The 19,878-nt window shown below is 39.2% G+C and overlaps 2 protein-coding genes across 2 annotated transcripts; one reads left to right on the forward strand and one right to left on the reverse strand.

The window, feature by feature from the left end:
* On the forward strand, positions 1–11,904 carry emp1 (epithelial membrane protein 1). The gene is made up of 5 exons (XM_057844264.1): positions 1–106; positions 813–896; positions 5,653–5,752; positions 6,016–6,156; positions 10,611–11,904. The coding sequence occupies exons 2-5, from the start codon at positions 822–824 to the stop codon at positions 10,766–10,768; spliced, it is 474 nt and encodes a 157-aa protein (XP_057700247.1). The 5' UTR covers positions 1–106; positions 813–821; the 3' UTR covers positions 10,769–11,904.
* On the reverse strand, positions 9,511–19,308 carry f8a (coagulation factor VIII associated). The gene is made up of 12 exons (XM_057844263.1): positions 19,209–19,308; positions 18,845–18,891; positions 17,581–17,653; positions 17,284–17,443; positions 16,539–16,607; positions 16,344–16,464; positions 14,877–14,969; positions 13,945–14,009; positions 13,182–13,263; positions 12,996–13,042; positions 12,632–12,687; positions 9,511–12,520 (listed from the first exon to the last, which is right to left on the reverse strand). Exons 1-12 carry the CDS (start codon positions 19,271–19,273, stop codon positions 12,439–12,441), a joined length of 960 nt encoding a protein of 319 aa, XP_057700246.1. The 5' UTR covers positions 19,274–19,308; the 3' UTR covers positions 9,511–12,438.
* Between the last annotated feature and the right edge of the window lie 570 nt (positions 19,309–19,878).

Raw genomic sequence — 19,878 nt, forward strand, 5'->3', positions numbered from 1 at the left:
GGAAAACAGACCGATGTGTGTGCGTCCAAGTTAGAGCTGGGTGGGTCTTCTACTGCCGTTCACATTTTCCAAATAACTCCCGAGCTGTTCGTTCGAGTTCTTTCAGGTAATATGTTATGATATTCGATTATACTCTCACTCCTAAACATTTCTTAGTGAAACGCGCAATTTTTGCATGGTTTTGGTGTGTGTTTTTGTGTGCAGGACAGCGAAAGTCACGGCGTAGTCCAAACTTTCAAAAGTTGCTGAGAAGAGTTGGAAAGTTTTGAGCGTAAAAGGCGCGCGTTGGAAGTCGAACGCTATCTTCCTTAACGATTCCAAAGATGCGCTCAACGGCTTGATTCTATTATTATTATTACGTTGAAATGCTCAAGCGTCGTGTTCTCGCGCTCTTTTCAAAGATCTTGACGGCATTGTACAGTAGAGGGGCCTGTGTGTGTAATTTGGGAATGTCGTACCACCGTCGCAACAAATGCGCCTTTCTCGTCGACGGAAATAGCCCCAAGGGTCCCAATACGAGCCGTTGACTAGCACTACAAACATTTCTTGTTGATTTAACCTGCAATGTGTTATTATAAACGTGTGAAGTTTATACGTCGGCGTAGTATGGGGGTGGGGGCACATCTGTCTGCGGGGCTGTTGGGGGCGTTTTTTAGGGGGCCTCAGTCTGTCAGCTCCCATTCGCAGTGTTTTATCTGGGACAGCTGTGAGGGGCTTTCTCGAAGGGGGAGGCTGACTTGAATAAACGCTCTGAATCCTCCTACACACGCAGATGCCCCTTCAATTAATTGTTACAGTATTTCTTTCTCCAGAGGGTCACAATGTTGATGCTGGCTGGAATCGTGATTGTGCATCTCACCGCTATTATCCTCCTCCTCGTTGCAACAATTGACAGTGTGAGTAGTTTTGGTTTTAATTTGTTTATTTACAAATTCCAATTGTTTGTTTCACTACATTGGACACATGGGACTGTAGTTGAGTTAGGCAGGTGTTAAGTCAGCCAGTTTAACAACCACATTTGATTTATTCACTCACGAGCCAAAGGATGAGGTATGGCTGAAAGGATGAATGTACGGTAGATGTTTAAATATAGGTTTTACCTTGACAGAGTTTAAGATGTGATAAAAATCGAAAATCCTATTTTTGAAAAGAATAATGTCAAATTCAAATAGTTTTAGTTCCGCTCTGAGACCCCCAATTTGGCCAAATTTCAAAATTGTCCAATATGCATGTGTGATACATCATTGGAAAGCTTAAAATCTCAATTTTCTGGGGGAAGAAAATTTTTGGACAGGAGGGCATTTATTAAAAAAAATAAAATAATTTTTTTAAACAGCAAAACCCTATCTGGAGGTGAGAGCACGCAAGAGCAGAATTACAGACGCCATGACTTTAATGAGATATTATCGCGTACTTACCTTGTTTCTATCCAAAAACTCCATGTCGCATGTATCACTGAGTGTCAAGACACAGCTGTGAATGGCCACAGCTGGATTTTTGGGGGATTTTATGGGTGAAACATGGTATTATAACAAGGGTCGAGATGCAGAAATCGCAGACATCAAGGAGTGGTCGAGATGTTCTTTTTCATATATTTACCCTTTTAAATGTTTTTTTCTTTCTTTTTTTTCCAATTTTCCTTTGTTTGGATCGATTATTTATCATCTAACATCGGGGAAAATGCGACAGTAACAAAAAAAAACAAACAAAAAAAACTAAGCGATAGTTATGAGGTAGATATCCGTGACTTTTACAGACCCCATTTTTTTCATTGTGACGTAATTTGTTTAAAAGTTTAAAATATGCAAGTGAATAATTTTTTAAAGTCTTTTTTTTTTTTTTTAAACAAAATATTAGACCTCAATTAAGGATTCTAAGCTAAAAATGACAGACAAAATAGGGTAAAATGGACAAATTAATAATAGTTTGGGGGCTTATTGCGCCATGAATCTGCTATGGCAGCATATAGACATATTGTTCTATCAAACAACAGTTCTTTTGGCTTAAAATACAGCAGTTTATTTTAAAGAGGCGTGCAAGAGCAGAAACTGCTTTTTCAGCCATGTCTGTGTTTTCACCCATATGTATGTGTGTGTGTTTATATATATATATATATACATATATATATATACATATATATACATACAGTGTATCACAAAAGTGAGTACACCTCTCGTATTTCTGCAGATATTTAAGTATATATTTTCATGGGACAACACTGACAAAATGACACTTGGACACAATGAAAAGTAGTCTGTGTGCAGCTTATTTAATAGTTATTTTATTTTCCCCTCAAAATAACTCAAAATTTAGCCATTAATATCTAAACCCCTGGCAACAAAAGTGAGTACACCCCTATGAAAAAACGTACATCCCTAAATGTCCAAATTGAGTACTGCTTGTCATTTTCCCTCCAAAATGTCATGTGACTCTTTACAGTAGTGCTGTCAGCATTGCTGCAGAGATTGAAGAGGTGGGGGGTCAGCCTGTTAGTCCTCAGACTAGAGCTGAAACGAATACTCGAGCAACTCGAGTAACTCGAGTTTAAAAACTGATCCGAGTAATTTTATTCACCTCGAGGAATCGTTTAATTTTGCCAGCTCTAAGCATCACGTTTTGCCAGGACTACTTTTAATGCGGGACAACGCGCTGATGTCACGTGCGTAGAGGAAGAAGCAATTAAAAAAAAAAAAAAAAAACGCAGCCGACAGCCGCTACAAACTATGCTGACGTTGCTAAAAACTACGCCCGCATGATGCTAGTAGCAGGTAGTGTCCGATGCGTCTCATAGATATCGCATGCATTTAGGACTAGATGCAAAATGACAGACTCGGCCGCGTCTGGGCAGTGTTAGTAAACAGCTGCCATCTTTAAGCAGTAGACTTCTTATCGCTAATACAGTAAATATAACGTTACTGACACTCGCTCACGTAACGTTAGCCCTTCGGGGGGCTAGATTTCTATTGATTATGACCACTGTCGATGCGTGGCTAACGTGTCTTACATACAGGCTTTATTTCATCTGTAAAAACAGCGCTGTGGAGTGATGAGGGTGTAAAATTAAAATATAATAATGCTAACTGTCAGTTTTAGCTTAGTAGTCATTGCTGAATAAAACACCAAGTAGCACTGGTCCCTAATGTGCTCCAATACAGCAGGTATCATACATTTATTTTGAACACTGCAAAATCTAAAAATCCTATCAGTACTTACAGTTTAGACTAACTTAAAACTTAACTAGAACTTAAAAATAGCTTGACACAAATGGAAATTAAATTGAAACACATGGGAAAAACACGAAGCTTTCAAGTGATGTGTGTTATCAAGCGTAATTACAATTTTTAGGTAAGAAATGTTTTTTTTTTTTAAGAAGATTTAGAAGTTTTTTGAGTGAAAGCAGTGAATTTTTTTTCTAGTCACATCTTAGATGCAATTGTTGGCTGTTTTCAACAATGTACGTACCGTACATTGAAAATAAAGACATTGATTGAGTGTAAATGGTTCAATATTGGATTAAATGTCTTTTTTTCTCATGTATATTTATAATTGCTCTTGACCTTAAAAAAAAAAAAAAAAACAGTTTTATCCGATTACTCGATTAATCGATAGAATTTTCAGTCGATTACTCGATTACTAAAATATTCGATAGCTGCAGCCCTAGCTCAGACCATACGCCGCACTCTACATCAAATTGGTGTGCATGGCTGTCACCCCAGGAGGAAGCATCTTCTGAAGACGGTACACAAGAAAGCCCGCAAACAGTTTGCTGAAGATATGTCAACAAAGCACATGGATTACTGGAACCATGTCCTATGGTCTGCTGAGACGGGTGGGCTTTCTTGTGTACCATCTTCAGAAGAGGCTTCCTGAATTGGAATGAGTTTATCACTAGTCGACATCCAATCCGTTTAAGCTGGGGGGTGGCAGCGAATGAACATCCCTCCCACTTCAAACGGATTGGACATTTATGGCGGTCAATGGCAACCATTGAGTTTAATTTAGGCACATTTCAGGCCATTTGCTGTTGATTTTTAGTCACTTCCTGTTGATTTTGGGGCGTTTATGGGTCGGTTCTGATTTATTTTGGGTTACAGAATAGGAAACGACCCAAGAATCTTCCCAAATGAATAGGCAGTGACTCAAACTCAACAGAAAGTGACCTGTAAATGCCCTCAAATGAACAAAAAGTGACCTATAAGCACCCCAACGATATATTGATTCTTGGCAGGAGCATATCGATAACGTTTTGGGATACAAAGTAGGGCTGCAGCTATCGAATATTTTAGTAATCGAGTAATCGACTGAAAATTCTATCGATTAATCGAGTAATCGGATAAAACAAATATATTTTCAGGTGAAGAGCAATTATAGATATACATGAGAAAACAAGACATTTTATCATTTTCAGTCAATCAATGTCTTTATTTTTGATGTATATTGTTGAAAACAGCCAACAATTGCATCTCAGATGTAACTAGAATTTTAAAAAATGACTAATTCACTGCTTTCACTCAAAAAAACCTTTAGATCTTATTTTAAAAAAGTATATACATAATTATATATATATATATATATATAAACACACCTAAAAATGCCTTTACGCTTGATAACACACATAACTTAAAAGTTAGGATTTTTTCCCACGTTTTTCAATTGAATTTCTATTTGTGTCAAGCCATTTTTAAGTTCTAGTTAAGTTTTAAGTTAGTCTAAACTGTAAGTCCTGATAGGATTTTGAGTTTTTGCACTGTTCAAAATAAATGTATGATACAGGCTGTATTGGAGCACATTAGGGACTAGTGCTACTTGGTGTTTTATCCAGCAATGACTACTGAGCTAAAATTGATAGTTAGCATTATTGAGTTTTTATTTGACGCCCTCATCACTCCACAACGCTATGTTATGTTAAAGCCTGTATGTAAGACACGTTAGCCACGCATCGAAAGTGGTCTTAATTAATTGAAACCTAGCCCTCCGCAGGGCTAACGTAAGGTGAGCTAGTAGTGACAGTAACGTTAATCTTATATATTAGCGCTTAGCGCTCTTTATTAGCGCTTAGCGCTCTACTGCTTTAAGATGGCGGCTGTTTGCTAACGCTGCCCAGACGCGGCCTAGTCTGTCATTTTGCATCTAGTTCAACATACATGTGATCTCTATGAGACTCATTGGACGCCACCTGCAACTAACGTAGCATGTGCGGGCTAGTATTTAGCAACGTCGGCGTCGTTTGTAGCGGTTGTCGGCTGCAGTAAGTTTTTTTTTTTTTTTTTGCTTCTTCCTCTACGCACGTGACACCAGCGCGTTGTCCCGCATTAAAAGTAGTCCGAGCAAAACGTGATGCTTAGAGCTGTCAAAATAAACGATTACTCGAGGTGAATAAAATTACTCGGATCAGTTTTTAAACTCGAGTTACTCGAGTTGCTCGAGTATTCGTTTCAGCTCTAATACAAAGTATCACGATATATCACTATTTTGATATTTGGTCAGACCCCTAGTGTTGTCAGTGTCAGCCAATGAGTTAAATGAGTGCACTATAGAGTTAAATATTAATTAACAGCAGGGTGAGAGGCCAGACCTAACACACTCTAAATGCGTTGTGATGATTTAAAGTGGTATGCGCTATGCAATGAAATGGTGCTTGTACCTGTTTAGGCCTGGTGGACCACTGATGCATTGTCAACTGACTTGTGGGGAAGATGGGATCTTGTCAACTCAGCCTGGCATTACACTAACCTGAAAGACTACCCAGAAGGTAAAGCCTACGTGAAATTTTGTGACCTAATGGATGACACTTTGTGTCCCATCCCATTGCAAGAAATAAGAGGTTTTAACAGTTGTTAAGTCAAATATTAATCAGCATATGCCCAGCAGACATGTGATGCGCTTGATAACAGCAAGTACCAGTTTGTTAGAAAATCATTAATATGTAATTGAGTTTTAATGACTACTTAACAAATTGCAATCGTCAAAATGTTTGTTATTCCTTCACCACCTTTTTATGAACTGTGGCTTCAGAGTACCTCCAGGCTGTACAGGCGACTTCAGTGCTGGCATGCATCTTCGCCATCCTAGCCCTGTTCGTATTTGTGGCTCAGCTCTTCACTCTACCCAAAGGCCAGCGCTTCACCTTTACCGGCGTTTTACAGTTGCTTGCCTGTGAGTAAGAGCCATTTTCTACTGTATAACTTCAGGGAATCTTTTAATGATGTGACACGGCGATTCACATTAAGTGCGTACAGTACATTTACTGAGGAAAAAGGGGAGGATCATGGGATGAGATCGATTAAGAACCAATGCTACAATTCCGTCTGCTCAGTCCCAGAGGCAAGTTCAATCACAGCACATTTATTTGTTCTGCATGACACAGGAAGGACAAAAGGTTATGTATTCTCTATCTCAAGAATCTGCTGGGTTAGTCTTGACAAAACTAATTGAATGGCATGCACAACAATCACTGATGTCAAGCAGGACAGAAGTATTTATTCATTTAATGGAATTGAAATACACATTTTTAACTATTAGTAAGTAATGGACAGTAAACAATAAACTCATATGGTGTTTTGTGCGAGTATCGTCACTTGTGTAAGCTCACCTCCATGCTAAATTGATTAACTTTTAATTCAGCTTAGTTCAGCAAGGGAAGAGACTCAGATATCAGCCGTGGTTATTGAAAAGGTAAATAGGAATAAGGTAAAAGGTAGTTCTCATTTTAATAGCAATATTAGAAAGTTTGAGTGAAATATTGTGTAATGGTTTGGGGGCAAAGAGATTTGAAGTCTTTCTAAGACTACACTTTTCTTAAGGGCGTTTCTTTTCACTCTTCTTAACATACGTAATGGACACAAAGCAATGAACAGAAAAAGTGAGTCATGTGAATCCTCTTGATTGGTCATGATTTTCTGCTCTAAATATTTGTAACACTTGTTGTCATATCTATCAAAAATAGATTCACGGTCAGATTTTTATTGGATCCTCAGTGGGTGACAGACAAATTAAGATCATAATACTTCACATTCTTTCATCTTATTTTATATTATTAAACATTTCTTAAGACCCGATTTTGATTAAAATAACATATTTCCTCTAATTGTGGCTTTTACTTCCATGGGACAGTGAATCATCGGGTGTGTTGTCGACATAAATAATAAATGGCACCCCATAGGGACACTTAAAAATAACAGTTTGTGTCATGGCTTAAATTGCCTTTACTATGACCACAACGTACACTACAAGTAGAGCATACATGGCATTTGTAAACCGTGTTCCCACCCAAAAACTTACCAATTTACGGTCTTGGCAGCATCGCCATACAGTGGTACCTCGACATACGATTGCATCGACATACGATCCTTTCGACATCCGACGTGAAATTTGACTTGTCATTTGTCTCAACATATGACATGCTCGAAACACGACGATTCATGACAGTTTCGCCAGTTCATTGTTTCCCCGCAACACGGACGCAAGGCAGATTTTCTTGCGAGAGAAATCAACATGGGTTCCAAGAACGTTTGTGCATGTGGTTGAGAAAGGAAAAAGGGGAAGCTTACCATTGAAATTAAGATGGAAATGATAGGAAAATATGAATGTGGTGTGCGTGTGAGTGAACTGGCTAGACAACGTGGCTCACCGGTCACCCCCTGCCCCCTCTACCTAGCTACACACCCGCCGTCTCCTCCCTCCGACCTTGGTTCACCAGTAAAATAAGGTGACAATAAAAATGATTTTTAAAATTTCCTTTTATTATTATTATTTGTATTTATAATTTTCTTTTGCAATGTGTAATTGCTATTAGTAATTGTACCGGCAGTATTTATTAAGGATTTAGCATAGATTTTTGGGCTGTGGAACGAATTACTGTATTTTTCGGACTCTAACTCGCAGTTTTTTTTCATAGTTTGGCTGTGGGTGCGACTTATACTCTGGAACGACTTATGTGTGAAATTATTAACAAATTGTTACATCATTTCACATGTTATTTTGGTATTTTGGAATGACACTGATGGTTTGGTAAACTTGTTAGCATGTTTATGCTATAGTTATCTGAATAACTCTTAATAGCCATGTTACGTTAACGTACCGGCCACGTTCGCATTTCATTGTTCATGCATCATACAACATTTCATACTGTACACTTATTCAGTATGTTGTTCTCTATTGTATTTTTATTTTAAATTGCCTTTCAAGATGACATATCTGTTTTATGTGTTGGATTTTATCAAGTAAATTTCCCCCCAAAATGCGACTTATAGTCCGGTGCGATTTATAGTCCGAAAAATACGGGAATGGAATTATAATGTAATCTTACGGGAAAATCCTGCTCGACATACAACCATTTCAATTTACAAACCAGGTCCTGGAACGAATGAAATTCGCATGTAGAGGTACCACTGTATCACGCAAACTCACTAAACACTGCGTAAATGAAAACGTGTTACTCCTCTACAATGCCAGATAGTTGTTTAATCAAACAAAGTTATCATGTTGTATATGCTTATTTTTAAAACCCGTCCCATCGTCTCTGATTTCTAGAAGCAATATGGCGCCGATTTCACTGGCTCTCGCTAGACTATAGACCCTACCCACGTGACGTCACAACTCCGCCCTCCTGACTGGTGCCGCCCAATTGTCCGTCAACACATAGTGTTTACCTGTTACGGCTACGTGCATTCCTCCTACTTACGGCGTGTTTTTCTGCTCGTTAACATTAATAATCAAAATGGTGAAGGCGTGTTTGGCGGTCGGTTGCAATAACAGAGAAGATAGACGGAGAGACTTGAAGTTCTACCGGTTTCCGAGAGACCCGGAGAGGAGAGAGCGAGATGGGCTGCTGCAATTCGACGAGAAAACTGGGCTCCAAACGATTACCACAGATTATGAAGTAGTCATTTTATATCTGGTAAGATGCATTTAATATATATTTAGAGGGTTTGGGGCTGACAACCACAGTTAAGATCATTGCTAGGCTAATCGCCGACAACATACACGTATGTATGTAGTGAGAGTGCTATCGCTAAACCATATAAACATTAAAAGCCCTAGCTCCATTGACAAATGACATGAAATACATTAGACTTGACAGTGGATGTTAGCAAGAACAAAAGATTTTGAATTGAAAATTTCGTAACTCACCTTTCCAAGCACAAGATAGATTCCTGCCGAATTTTCGAATTTTCGTGGACGAGGACCTGTTTCACCCAACCAGCGACGAAGTATTTATAAGCCTCCAAGCTCTTAAAGTTTTTCAAACTTTCGTGAGAATAGGCTGATTTTGTGTGGAAAAGATAGTTTTAAATATCAGGGTAGCTAGCAGATGTCTGGCAAATACGGCGCAGACAGCGGGTCGAAAAACATCGATTTAGGCATCAAATATGGATCTGGCGAATGGATAAACTGAAGCTTTTCCACATAACGCCTTTTATGCAACGCATCAAGTGAGTTTACGGCATCCGAAAGCACCGGGTCTTCCATGAAATGCATTATAAATTGCTCGATCAATTGAGACCATTGATAATACAGACACAAAATGACGGACAAGGGGGCGGAACAATACAGCGATCACGTGATTTTGTGACGTCGGTGGGTAGGGTCTATTTGCATGCTTAGTTAAACAATAGCGCTGTCAAACTGACAAAATTCTGCGAAAATCATGACTTTGGAGGTCCTTTGCCAGAAACTTTTATTTTGTGGTAGCCTAAGAAAAAAAATAAGACTTTTAACTGATTTTTAACATTAAATCGACTTAAGTGAAGTTCTCTGCGTTTTTGAAGTGGCTACTCTTTCAGGTTTTGTATGCAATTCGGTTGAGTATGACATTTAGCAACGACTGAACCAAACTACTTGACATACAGCTGTTTTTTCTTCAATTTTAATTAGTTGTTGAGTTAGGCCTAAATTTAAATTCAAATGGAGTTCAAAAGTCTTGCATTTAACTTGCTTTGAACTGTTGGAATCCTATGTACGGCTGTCAATCTTAAGAGAAAATTCCGGTTTACACGGCTTTGGACAATCAAGGAGCAAGAGGGGTTATTTTCAACATTTACAAAAAAATTGGGATTGTATGGAAAAAACAGCACAATTTCATGTCTTCTGACTGAAGGAACCTGACCTTTTAGTCAAACAGTAAATACGAGAAAAGATACTATTCTCGAATGCTAAGGAAATCTACCCCAAGTTACTGATGTAGGCCTCGACAAACTATATACTGGATTTTCTATGTAACATGTTCTTAATTCACTCATTAAAAATGCTTGTTATACTGTAGGTGCTGTAAATGATTAAGCCACTCAAATGGTACAGTGGCATGCAAACGGTTGAGCTTTCCCAAAAAGGCCCTCAAAATTTCATGCCTCAATCAATATAATTGACGCCCAGTTAAAACAAAAATGCAAGGCGATTTTTCTTTTTTTAAATTATTGAACAAGCATGAGCCACCGAGTGATTGTCACGGGTCAATTCCAATTAAAAGTACATTATTCAATGGCATACAAAAGGTTTGGACATGCTACTGTACTATATGGAGAAATTGTACTTTAGTTAATTGATACTTTTGGTGAGATGTTACCTGTTATAACTTCAGATTGTCTTGAGTGATCTCTTTCTGTCGGCAGGTTTGTGTATAATGATAGCTGCCTCAATTTACACTGCTGAGTTCCACGCTGGTGAAAAGGGAGCATACGGACACTCCTACATCTTGGCCTGGATCTCATTTGTCCTCACGCTGCTCTTAGCCATCACCTATCTCGTCCTGCGGAAAAAGAGCGAGTGAGAAGAAAGAGGCAGCGGAGGCCAGGATCTGGGAACACATACCTTAATTGGGACGTTAAAGTATCCTCCAAATTTGTGACAAATATTTGATGTTGGGAGTCAAATGCAAGAATGTTGCTGATCACTTAAAAAGGCATTTAAAATAATTCTTGGCCTCATGATAATTAACTCATTTATGTATGTATAATTTTGGGGCAAATTTCTCTTCCCTTAACAAATTAGAATTTATGGGACTATGTGGAAGTAATCTGATTTTTTTTAACAAGCTAGTTCACACTATTACCTAAATATATCAAATGAATTAGAGTAACAAATTCAATTTATTGGTGTAATATAATCTATTTGACATCTGGTGGCAAGTCAGGCATAGGTCAACTGTGACACTACTAGCTTGTGGCTAGTTAGCTTAGCATAACATTTGGGAGAAGTGGGAACAATATATTTGTCTTTGGTTTTTTTAGTTTACACAGAAGGAGAATTCAGAAGGTCTTACAAGTGGATTTTGTTACCTTTAAAATGATATACCCTCTACGCTGAGGTAAGCCAAACTTCAGGCAAATTTTGCATCAAATATTTCCAGAGAAAACAGAAGTGTGACATATCTGTGCCTTAAGTCACACAGTGTTGGCTCTTTTGGAACATAAAGCCATCAAGTACAAATTATTATGAACCCAGGGCGATAAAACTGATAAGTTTAATTGCTGACCCCCACCACCTGAAACTTGAGGATTTTAGCAACAGCCACAAGAAAGATGTGAGCGTGTAAAATTGCAGCATGTGAGCAACACTTCCCTGTTGCTTTACTTGAACAATTAAAACCAAGCCTTAATTGAAAAGACAAGTAGTTTTATGTCATGTATCTTTATTTTATAATTGAAGTATGGTGTATCCTTGTTTTATCCATGTACATTGTAACCATTATATTTTTGTAACATTTTGTAATGTTCCTTTTTTTTTTTAAACTGTTTTGCATTTTTGTTTGTAAGTAGGCTGCTATCTTTAAAAAGTACATCAATTTGTACATGTGAACCAGATATGGAGGAGGACAGTGTTTCATTTTACCATATTTCTAGATGATGCATTAGGTTTGTAATTACATTGGAGTGAAGCCATATAATCAATAAAACCAGTAACACACGTCTTCATTTTTTTCCCTTCAAACTAAGATCAGCATTATCAGAGGGCAGTCTAAAATATCAGAAGTCCCATGTTACTAGCCCAGTGACTGGTATGCCTGCTTTATAGCAAACCTCTGTTCTGACTTTGCACATTCTCCCTTTGCTTGTTGTGAGTTTATCAAGGTGTCCAAGCAGCATGACAAAAACAAATTGAACACTAAATTGTACTAGGTGTGGATGGGAGTATGAATTGTTGTCTAAACAATGGATTGGCTACTAGTCCCCATATACCCTGCCTCTTAAACCAGTCAGCCAAGACAGGCTCAAGCTCACGTGCATCTGAGGACAAGTGCTTTAGTAAAAGAGACTCGAGTAAAAGTGCAAAATAAAAATGTGAACATAATATAATAACTTTTTTTTTAAGGTTTTACATTTTGTTTTTCTTCCAGTAAAAGTGTTTCTTGAGGTCTTTGAACAGACCCAGTCACAGGCAGGAATGTTTCCATGATGTTAACTATCGTTCCCAGAGGAAGCGGATGAGAACAGCGCTGTACTAAATGCCTTGTCCAGACGGTGTAATGCGCTCCTGAACCACTAGGTGGAGGAGGTGATTCTGTTCAGCAGTCAGCAGTGGCCTAAGGTGTAACGCACAAATGTAAGACTGTAAATGAAAATTGTTACATGAACCACTGGAAGTAAAAAAAAAAAAAAAAAAATTGCCCATGATGGAGATTTGTAATGCTTACCATAGTTCAGTCTGAAGAGACTTCAGGGACTCTGTGTCTTTCTCCTGGCATGCCATCTGCAAAACACATTGGCTTTTATATGCTGCACAAATAAAATCAGATGGCCTTGACATGGCATGTAAATGATAGTTCAAAAACTGGATTTCACCATAGACTCCTCTGATTATTACAGCTTATCAAAAACAGTACATTATCTGTGCTTTGAGGACACGTGTACAAATGCCACAGATTAAAAAGGTAAAACTAAGCTCGAGTTGAAAAGCAAGGCCAATCCCAGCACATTTATCGCAGCTTTGCAAAAGGCCCCAAGGAGAAGACCAGGAAATCCTGTCAAGTGCACAAGTATGCGGCTGATGAAGCTCACCACCACTGACTGCAGGAGCAGGAAAACATTCTCAGGCAGGAAGGTCACTAAAAAAGAACAACCAATGAATCATTGAACTTCAAAGAAATGTCATAAATTTGTCACAAGCAACTGCTTCAAAACAACACAAAGAGAAAAGGGTAATGGATCATAATAGTTTTTGTTAAGAAGTTAAATCTTCTCCACCTTGGCTGTGTGGGTCAAAAGACTCCCATGCGTATCTCTCCAGTGTTTGTGCATGTTCTGGTAGCAACTTCTGGGGCGGAGGCTGCACAGAAAAGCAGTCAAGATTCAATCCAATGAACAGGCTTTATGGTTAATGAAAAGGATATAAAGGGGCGTAACACTATACTAGCTATCTACGAGAGTATTGATTCTCATTGCGTTGGTGTTCCCTTCCTTTCATATTAAACCGTTAACTCCCCTCAGCGTTTCAAAATTTGATGGCTGTGTGCCACTAAAAATTTGGCAGTTGCTCATACAGTCCATCGTGACAATGTTCCTGTATAACTACATCTGCAATATTTTGATTTTCATTACTCAAACTAGAAACTGCAATTTCGGGAGAAATTACACCTGGTCTTTCCTGTGTGGCAATACAGATCGTAGCCCCGCCCAAGGCTATCACTAGAATGGACAAACATGCCTATCAATGGCATTAAACACATTAAATGCCATTATAAATGAATGGGAAATTTGGACGTCCATGGACGTCAATGGCAACATCCTCCATAAGTGGCAATGCAATCGGGGACATTTGGGGGACACGTCCTATTGATATCTAGTCATTTTCTGAGGACTGGGTTGAAAACCCCTGATCTAGGGACTGATTGATGATTTGGGAAAATAATCTAAATGCATTTTTAGGAAGCAAATATTGCAACTGCATTCTTTATTTAGTATAGATACCATTCATTTTTAAAGTAACATATAAAACCATAGAATTTACCTCAAGTAGCATCAGCAGTAGTACTCTGGAGATCTCGCATCTTGCCACAATGTCCAGAAAAGCACCTTTACATTTAAAAACAACAACTTTATACAGACACGTAATACAATGAGCCTAATGACTACCCACCTCCCACCCGATTACCATGGTTACCAGGTCTCCATCCCTACACCATGTACAGTACATGTGTCGTGTCATGCAGACAAACTGAAAAGGTTGGTGACAATGAGGCAGCATGGCAACAGCACTGCTAACCTGCAGCATAACCCTCAATCTAACCCATTCGGTTTCTCAAAGTATGCACTTGCAATGTTATCAGATTTTTGAGGATGTGAATTTTTTTTTATCACAAATTTATAGCACTCTGGCAACACTTAATATGAATGTACCCAACGTGTTGAGGATTGAAGCCTGACTAATTAATCTGCGTTGCAGTGACGGCAGACCAACGCCGTTAATGCAGACACCGATTTGGACCCTAAGGCATAGCCTGACGTGCGCCTCCCAAAAATCCTGACTATGCATCACGTCATGACGTGAATGTCAAAGGACTGTGATTGGTCCGCTTCGAATGTTGTTTCCGGTTCAGCACAACAACGCTGGCATTTTCAAACACTTATGCAAACATCTTCTATGTCGCCTACTCCTCAACATTTGTGTTAACAACATTTGTTATTCAATATTGATTCGCTCCAACTCCAAAGACACTCGTTCCATCTCCGTTGCCATTACTGTCTATGTCTATGACTGCAGGAAAACTAAAGGAATTCAATAAGAGTCCCCCGAAACCTTAAAAAGACAAAGCCACACCCCTCTAGTGGGTTGATGGTGGATTACAGAGCTATGCGTTCCCTTGACGCAGAACTTTGAATGCTCAATGACGACGTAGGGTCTTCACCATCAATGAAACGTGAAATACAAAAGAACCTTACCAACAGGTGTGCTAGTGCCTGGTAGTTGCAGTCCTCTCTCCTGGCATGACAGTTGCATCTCTGTAAACACGGACAATGCACCATCGTAGTCGCCTGGAATAAAAAATATACACAAAGCATACACAGATGAGCTAGAAAATGTCAAAGATCTGGAAACACGCCTCTAAATCAATTTATCAATTTAGATTATTGTACTATCCTAAATTTTGAATGGTGCTTAATCCTCATCCCACTTAGGGTTGCAGGTGATCTGAGGCCTTCCCTAGCTGATTTAGGACAAGAGGCCGTCTATACTTAAAACTGAATGCAAGTCAATTTCGGGGCACATTTAACCAAACAACTACAGTGATACCTCAGCTCACGAACATAATTGGTTCCCAGAAAGTGTGTGTAAGGCGAAAAGTTCGTCTTCCGAACATTTATTTCCCATAAGAAACCATTAAAATGAGAATAATCCGTTCCCAGGTCCCCATAAAACATAATTTTCTACTAAATAAGCCTTAAAACTACACAAAAATATACCTTATTTTATGTATAATAAATGTGCTATTGTATTATAATTAAAGAAATAAATTGTACTGTAGAATAAAGTCGTTTTATTTACCTTTGTGATGGTAGTTGATGGCTTGATGGAATGGAGTGGGAGGAGGAGGGAGGGAGGGAGTTACTGTTTGGAAGGAGAGTGTTACCGGCAAAGTGCGCAGTTAGCGTAGACTCCAGCGCTGTGTCCCACAAATGCTTTTGGGTGTTAATAAAAGTGCCCACAAAAAGCCATCCGACGCCTCTGGGTGTTTGTATGCACGCCGCCACCTCTCTGGAGAGGAAATCGGGCGAACCGAAGACAAGCGACGACAACGAGCCAACGTGACTCGCCGGTCCACTTCTCACTACGGTGGGAAGCTGAAAGCACCGCCAATTACCAGTCGAGGGCGAATTGGTAACACAAGTCACCTTCCATAATGACTGTAGGTAACTCTTTTTCGGTCCCATAATAGCAAAAGTACACTCAATATGGTCCAAAATGTCTTTCAAACACAAACCACGTCCGCACTCAACGAAAGGGAGGGGACCAACTGGGACGCCGTGAGCGTGCGTTAGCTTCTCGTGGCGCTGTTCGACCGCGTGGTTTGGTTCGTCCGCCGAAAACTAGTTCGTCAGCAGAGACTATATGCTCGCGAATTTAATGTTCTTGAGGCGAAAAGTTCGTGAGCTTAAGCGTTCGTGAGCTGAGGTATCACTGTACTTGCATTCGCACCTACAGTTCAGACAAATTGGAATGGTTGATTAAACTTAAGGTACAGGTTTTTTTAATGTGGGAATACGATGCAACAATTTCAGAAAACACATGCAATCACAGCATGCAAACTTCAAAGAGGATGGCTGGAGCAGAGATACGAGGCCAGAACCTCCGAACTGTGGAGTGAAAGAAAGATAACCCGACTGGCGCATCAGCGACATCAAACTCACGTGTGAGAATTTTACATGAAGCCATCTCTCCCATTGACAGAAGAGCTTCCACTGGCATCTGTGTTTGCAGCTCTGCCGCTCTCTGGTAATGAACAATGGCCTCTCCTGGTCGGTTCATCTCCTATGGATGACGGAGAGTCATACCAAATGAAATACATCAGCTTTATAATGTACCGCATAAATAGAACAGCTTACTTTTAGTGCATTGCCAAGTTCTAGACACAAACTGGCTGCCATCACAGGCTGGTTCATTTCAACATAGACCTGTAAAAACATCAGCATTAGCCAACAGACACTAAGCGTAGGTTCAGACCGCAGGTCTTAATGCAGAATTTTCCGTCATATCTGTTTTTTTGGTGTGCCTGTTCAGACTGCATTTTTCCATTGAGCCCGATCAAGTTCGTATTACACATGCGCACTAATTAGCAGTCTGACCCGCATGTGCAGAAACATCAAAACAAATTACTACACATGCTGGCTCTATGTCATTCTAGGGTGATCTGATTCTGATTTCCAAAAATAGCACACAAACAACAGAAATAAATAATCCCTATATTCAAAGTTTATATGGCTTGATAGAACACATGCATGTGCTGTGTGTGCATGATGCACACACAAACGGTCAGTTTGCCCCACTCTTGGCCATGTAAGCAATTTTGAAATATTGCTAATTCAGCGCACAGAAAGAAAACCGAGAAACATTTTGAAAAATGTGCCCCAGATTGGACTTTCACCACATACAAAAGTGACCTAGATCTGATTTAAAATTGGTCCACTTCTTTGCGACTTGTCCCATTCAGACCGTCAAGTTAATGCCTCACTGGCGTTGGAAAAACACAAACGTATTGGATTTGTTCATTGAGAACTGCGGTCTGAGTGTAGCCTAGTCACACAAATATGTAACATACTAGATTTCAAACAAAGGGGTATCATTCTAAACCTTAATGGCAAAACTGTAGCAGTTGAGTGCAGCTTGAAGGTGCTCGTCAAAACCTGGTGCCTGCAAAGACCGATTCTCTTGCTCAGAGGAAAGAAAAAGACGAGCGGCATCAGTTAGTGCCAGGGCTTCTCCAGGAGCGTTAAACAGAGTCTGCTCACACCTGCAGGAGACACAAAGACAGTATGATACAATACGGAAGTTGTAAGCTGTTTTGGATGTGAAATTTGGAATAAAGGTTTACGCTACCAACAATGTGGTTCCAGAACACACTTTGAGATTGTGGCCGAGTTGCCTTACCGAGCCATAGCTAGGTTGCAGAACGCAGCATATTGCAGACAGTCCTGTTGTTTAAGCTCTTTGGCTAGCTGGCCTGAAGCAAAACAAACAAACATTGCTGCATGTGAGCAAAACACGAAGGTGAGGGGGGAGGTAAATCTGACCATTGAGTGCAAGGGCGTAGGTTTACATAGGGACGCTAGGGACATAACACTACCAACTTTTCAGGATGCTCAAATTATCCCCACCAACTTTTAAGCAACCTTATTTGCATTATATAATGACTTCAGTTATATAGGTCATTTAGATTGTCTTCCTATATGTTGAAAGGATAGAAATGATCCTACCATTATTAAGTGAATTACAGTACTTTACACTGACCCTGTTTTCACTCGCTGAATGTGCCAGTCTATTTTTTCCCCCTAAAACGCACGTTTGATTGGCTGATGACTTGACCCCCCCCCCACACACACACACAACCCAAAAGAAATACAAGATGCCGCCTCCCCCGCCCCTTTAAAGACGAGAAATATAAGTTTTTTTTTTCCCGCCAGCAGCAGCCACTGTAAGCAATGTAAAGAGATGTCAATATTGTGGAGGTGGGGAACACCCCACTAATTTTGCTACTGCTACAGTGCTTCAAGTCGATTTTACTCACTCAGATTTCTTGAAACAAGAAAAACAGCTAGCTGAAAATAAGCTTAACAGACTTATTTTAAGCGAAAAGTTTGTATATATAATCTTAAAAGAAAAACTTGTCAGAAATGTTCTTAATTCAAGAATATTGTTCAAAACATTCTTTGAAAGAATTTTTTTGTGATGTAGGTGAAAAATGACCAACTTTTCGATGTATTGGCTCAATACGAACAAATAGTAATATTTTACTTAAAGTAAATGGAAGAATCTGATGCACTAATAAAGTTAGTGGAAGAATCGGACGCACTAATTTGTTAACTAGCCTTTAACACTCAAAAAAGATGGAGAAAATTATTTGACTAGATTTAACAAAAATTATCAGATTAAGACACTATAAATTTGCAGTGTTAAGTTAGTATAGGTCAATACAGTTTTATTTTGCATTAATCATTTAGCCTATCCATTAACTAGGCTCATATTGGTGAGAAACATAGCCCTGACCCCCATTCACCAAATATGCTTGGTCTTATTAATGTACCGTACCTCGCAAAAACTGTACATGCAGATTATGCTGTTATATCGTCCCTATCAATATTAAGACCAAACCTACGCCCTTGATTGAGTGTACGTTCAATCAATTGGAACTTACGAAACTGCTCACTGGCCTCCGCGACATTTGGCTTCCGAAGAAAACGTCTGCAATGAGGACAAAAAATGTTGTGTAGTTACACGACAAGCAAAATGTGACAAAGTGTGCCATCAATAATTTATGTATTGTAGAGCACTGGCAAGCATGCTTATGTCGTTAAAATGACATACAGTGGCGCAAACAAATAGCAGGTTAATAAATTGATTCAAAAACGTTTGAACAAAACCCAAGATAGAGCAGCGCCCTGATAGTCGATAGAAGCTAGCAACCTCGAGGTAGAATGTGGACAGCAGGCATAACTTCGCTTGAATTCTTTTTACTTGATATTATTTTCCCTTGTAACTTATTCCTCCCCAACACTTACTTTTTAAGCTTATTCGACACAGCGCGGTATCTCGCCAAGAAGTCACCTTCTGCAGCCATGGTCATCGCAGGTAAACACAAAATAACCCGGAAGAGCGTTCGCTGGCAGCAACGCTGTGATTGGCTACGAGCTTGCAAGACCTAAAATCTTATTGGTTAAAAGAAGAAGCTCAAATATAGAAATACATTGTTGGAATATTGGTTTGATATACAGTATATATGTTTATCAATGTACTTGTAAATTAAGCTCGGGAGAGAAACTATGCTTGAAACGTGTTTTGTCCAACTTCCCCACTGTAAATGAATTAGTTTCCCAATAAACTGTGCGTGGAGAAAATGTGCGTTAAAACAGACAGTTCAGGCCAAAAGTATTGGCAACCCTGCATTTCTGTCAGATAATGCTCAATTTCTCCCAGAAAATGATTGCAATTAAAAACGCGTTGGTAGTAATATCTTCATTTATTTTGCCTGTAATAAAAAACAAAAAAGAATGGGGGAAAAAACAACAACAACAACAACAACATCATTTTACACAAAAACTTCAAAAATGGGCCGGACAAAAGTATTGGCACTCTCAGCCTAATATTTTGTAGCACAACCTTAAGACAAAATAACTACGAGCAAGTGCTTACGGTGTAATCAATGAGTTTCTTACAATGCTCTGCTGGAAT

The sequence above is a fragment of the Corythoichthys intestinalis genome, chromosome 8 (genome assembly GCF_030265065.1).
Source record: "Corythoichthys intestinalis isolate RoL2023-P3 chromosome 8, ASM3026506v1, whole genome shotgun sequence".
NCBI classification, from domain to species: Eukaryota; Metazoa; Chordata; class Actinopteri; order Syngnathiformes; family Syngnathidae; genus Corythoichthys; species Corythoichthys intestinalis.